Source organism: Triticum aestivum, chromosome 2B, assembly GCF_018294505.1.
Source record: "Triticum aestivum cultivar Chinese Spring chromosome 2B, IWGSC CS RefSeq v2.1, whole genome shotgun sequence".
In the NCBI taxonomy this organism is placed as follows: domain Eukaryota; kingdom Viridiplantae; phylum Streptophyta; class Magnoliopsida; order Poales; family Poaceae; genus Triticum; species Triticum aestivum.
Genome location: NC_057798.1, coordinates 634,952,827 through 634,956,692, shown reverse-complemented (window position 1 = coordinate 634,956,692; position 3,866 = coordinate 634,952,827). Strand labels below are relative to the sequence as shown.

At 54.4% G+C, this 3,866-nt stretch overlaps 1 protein-coding gene across 1 annotated transcript; it reads right to left on the bottom strand.

The window, feature by feature from the left end:
- Positions 1-1,895: 1,895 nt before the first annotated feature.
- Positions 1,896-3,364, bottom strand: LOC123046417 (ethylene-responsive transcription factor 2). Its single transcript, XM_044469784.1, has one exon. The coding sequence runs from the start codon at positions 3,253-3,255 to the stop codon at positions 2,383-2,385; it is 873 nt and encodes a 290-aa protein (XP_044325719.1). The 5' UTR covers positions 3,256-3,364; the 3' UTR covers positions 1,896-2,382.
- Between the last annotated feature and the right edge of the window lie 502 nt (positions 3,365-3,866).

The following is a 3,866-nucleotide window of genomic DNA, read 5'->3' as shown; positions in this document are numbered from 1 at the left end:
AAATAATGAACATTTACTAGCTTATGCATGTAAGAAATTAGAAATAATATAATCAATCCATATATGTCATCCAACCAACTCAAATGGACAAATTAACTAAATTTTGCACAAATTAGACAAGTTACTACTATTCATACTCAAGTTAACCTAACCATTAACCCTAACCCTAGCCATAACCCCCAACATAACAACTATAACCCTAACCCCCAACATAACCACCATAACCCAAACCCTAACACTAACACTAACACTAACACTAACCCTAGCCATAAATGCATTATAAATGCACACAACAAGATCAATACCTAGAGTTTGCAACCAAATAAACAAATTCACACAAAACAAAGATCTCAACCAATTAAAAGGAGGGGAAATGGGGGAGGTACCTTGGGTGATGAAAATGCTCCGGATCCACCGGTGAAATCTCAAGCAAATGGAGGAGATTTAGGGGGGGGTTTGTGATGGGGAGAGAGGGGCTGAGCACAGGGAAGAAGATGAGTGGGAAAGAAGAATGGTGGTGGGGCCCACAATTCAGCCCCTCCACACCTTATCCACCACACAGGACCCTACCGCCAGAGGTGGTGGCGGTAGGCTTCAGTTGGCAGTAGACCCTTTTTCACGTCAGCAAGGGCAAACGGTGATGCAATCCTACCGCCACAGTCCCTGGCGGTAGGCAAAAGGACCAAATCCCGAAATAATTCCAGAGGGGCGTCAGATCCTGAAATTGTTAGCAAAAAGGGTCAAAACACGAAATTTAGCCGATGCCGTGAAAATTCCCGAGCCCCCGTATCCAGTGCGCGCGACGCCAAAAGCCAACCAAATTCATCAACACATTCGCAAAAAGAAAAGGAAAAAGGGAAAGAGATTCATCAATCCAGCGCATCAAAGCACGTCGCATGATTATCGAGTGGTGGAGTATTCATCAGCCATTTGTTGTCGTGTTCTCTTCTTTTTGAACTGGCCGCACCCTGACACCGGCATTATCATCTAGGAGTACCGACTGCAATATGGGTAAGTGAATTATTTCGCAACAAAAAAAAATGCACAGGTGGTGGTGGTACGTACTTTGGCCGCTGCCTGAGCTGGATTCATCAAATCAGGCGCCACGCCAGATTGCAGGATAGTATTTAGTCCCCTTTCCACCCAGACATGCGTCACCGATGACCCTCCGTCGAACTGTCTAGTGCAGTGTAGTAGCCCCCTTCCCCATAGCCAGCTGTGAAGCAACACGGCAGTATTCTACTGGATATTTCTCTGTAATCAGTTCTATCAGCACACACTAGACACTACTAGATATATCTAGTATCTAATCAGTTCAATCAGCACACACTGCTGGATATTTCTAATCAGTTCAATCAGCACACACTACTGGATATTTATTCTTTGCAGAAAATCACACTGCACTACTGGATATTTTGCCTGGAAGCAGGGTAACTCTGCAGTGCACCGTCGTCTGCGGTTATCATCCATCGCTGCTTAACTTACCACGTCATGGATAAGCACGAGTTCAAGATTTTTTATTTTCGTTACGTTAGTTGAAGATCGACGAGGATTGCTTCCCGTTCTCACCTCTCGATCGTCTCCAGCGTAGCGTAGTTGCAAAAGCAGAAGGCGACACCCCTTCGCGCCCCGCCTCGCCCACTTGCTCCAAAACGGGCTATCAATCTATCATCATGGGGCCTCGCCGTGACTTTTTCCCCTCGAATTATGGGAGATTGATTGGTTCATGTTGCCGCTCCACCTGGGAAAGAATCCCCGTGTTTGTTTAATGGTGCGATTTTGAAGTCTCGAGGGCCGGCTCTTTCTGCCGTTGTTTCTTTCTTGACTTGTGTTTCGGTTAGGCTACTTCGTTCGTGCGTGACGCCAATGGGAAAATACATTGATCAAAGAACAAATGGGGTGAGAATTCATTCCCTGGAATTCTCTCCACAGATGCTTGTAAAGTTTCACAACTTCCATTATGCTCGATCACTCACAAGGGTGTAATTTTGACCACACGCACTCAAATATAACCCTACGACTCAGAAGGAACCACGACAACCCGATACTAGCACAGTTTCGCTTTGACCCACTTGGGCGAGTTGCACCGAGCAGCCAGAGGAGGAACTATCGTTCCAGACCAAATTGCAGCGCCCAGTTGCTCCGAGAGCTTATCTTCCATTGCCATCAAATATCCAAATATCTATCCAAATGGAGCCGTCGCCAAGGTTGCTTTGCCTGCTCGCTCGATAGGTATCGCACTCCATTGCCATCACCACCTTGCACCGTGCAACAGTGAAAGGCGGGCTCCTGTTGCTGTCGCGTCCATGCACTTGCTGGCGAATCCACTGCACTTGCGCATTGTCTTTCACGATCGTGCGCCCGGGGGCTGGAGAGCGGGGCCTAGCTGACCAGCTGCTGCACGCACGGCGCCATGGCCACCTGCTCCGCCGGCACGGCGGGGTACCACGCGTGGGCCGGCCGGCTCAACTGCGAGGACGGCGGCACCAGCGCCATGGCCATGGACGCGGCCGCGGCCTCGCCTCTCTTCCTCCTTTTCGGGGACCCGGAGGAGGACGAGGAGGATGACGAGTCCGATGTCGCGGGCTCGGGCGACGGCCGCTTGTCGCCGGCGGCCGCGGCCGCGGCGTGCGCGGCGGCGATCTCGGAGCCGATGCGGAGCGGGAAGTTGAGGAGCGCGCGGGAGCCGCGCATGCGGTACGCGGCGCGGTCGTAGGCCACGGCGGCGTCCTCGGCGGTGTCGTAGGTGCCGAGCCACACGCGGGCGCCGTTCTTGGCCGGGTCCCGGATCTCCGCCGCGAACTTGCCCCACGGCCGCTGCCTCACCCCGCGGTAGTGCTTCCCCCTCGCCACGGCCGCGGCCGCCTCCTCGCCCATGAACGCCGCGGCGGCCTCCTCCTCGCTCCCGCCCGGGGACGTGGCCGGAGGCGTCTCCGGCTCGAGGAAGCCGACATAGCAGGAGTCCGGGGAAGGCAGGAGGGGCTCCGGCTTGACGGCGGCGAAGGAGCCGTCGGGGAGCCAGCCGCAGGAGAAGGCGTCGCGGAGCGCGCCGTAGACGACCATGTCGTCGGAGTCGTCCGCGCGGAACGGGAGCGACTCGCTCCACTGGTCGGCCACCAGGCTCCCGAAGCTGGCGCTGCGGCAGTAGGCCGGCCTCTGCCTCCTCGCCTCCGGCGCCGGAGCCGCCGTGTCCTCCATGAGGTGCTGCCTGATGCTGTCCAGCACCATCGCCTCCGAGGCCGGGTTCAGCAGCATCCTCGCCGTGCTCTGTTGTCTCCCGGGGTTGGGTCTGTGCTCTGTAGGCTGTAGCTGAGCTGATCACTGTGTGTGAACCGAGGGTGTGGAGTCGAATGGTGTGATCGGGCTGGGCTCGCGGCTTATATATAGTGGAGAGGCTGGTCCTGGTTCGTTGAACTTTCCCGCCCCGGATTCACGTGACGGAATGGGTTTCCATCCGCGAGTAAAATAATACTCCTTCAATACATTTAGATACATCTATTTCAATGACAAGTATTTTCGGACGGAGAGAGTACAGTAATAATCTAGAAGAGGGCCAGATAGCCAGATAGGTTCAGCCAAAATTTAGTTAAGTGGGAGGAGTATTTTACGGGGAGGCTGCCGCTGCCCTCGCCTTTTGCGCTCTCTCGCTCGCTCACCATGTTTTGTTGGGTAGTCCCGTGCAGGTGGGGGTGACGTCAGTGCTGAGCTCGTCGGCCCGCCCGGCCGCTACTGTTGGGGGCGATGGTGAGGCGGGGGCAATTCCCATGCCTTCTGGTTCTGGATTGCTCGCAGCCCGGCCGGTGCAACCTCTCCGTCACTTTGGCCTTTGGGCATATTCTCGGATTATTGTTTAGATGGTGAACTTG

What these genes read in the sequence shown, in the direction of transcription:
- LOC123046417 (XM_044469784.1), bottom strand. Translation starts at nt 3,255, where the DNA reads ATGCTGCTGAACCCGGCCTCGGAGGCGATGGTGCTGGACAGCATCAGG.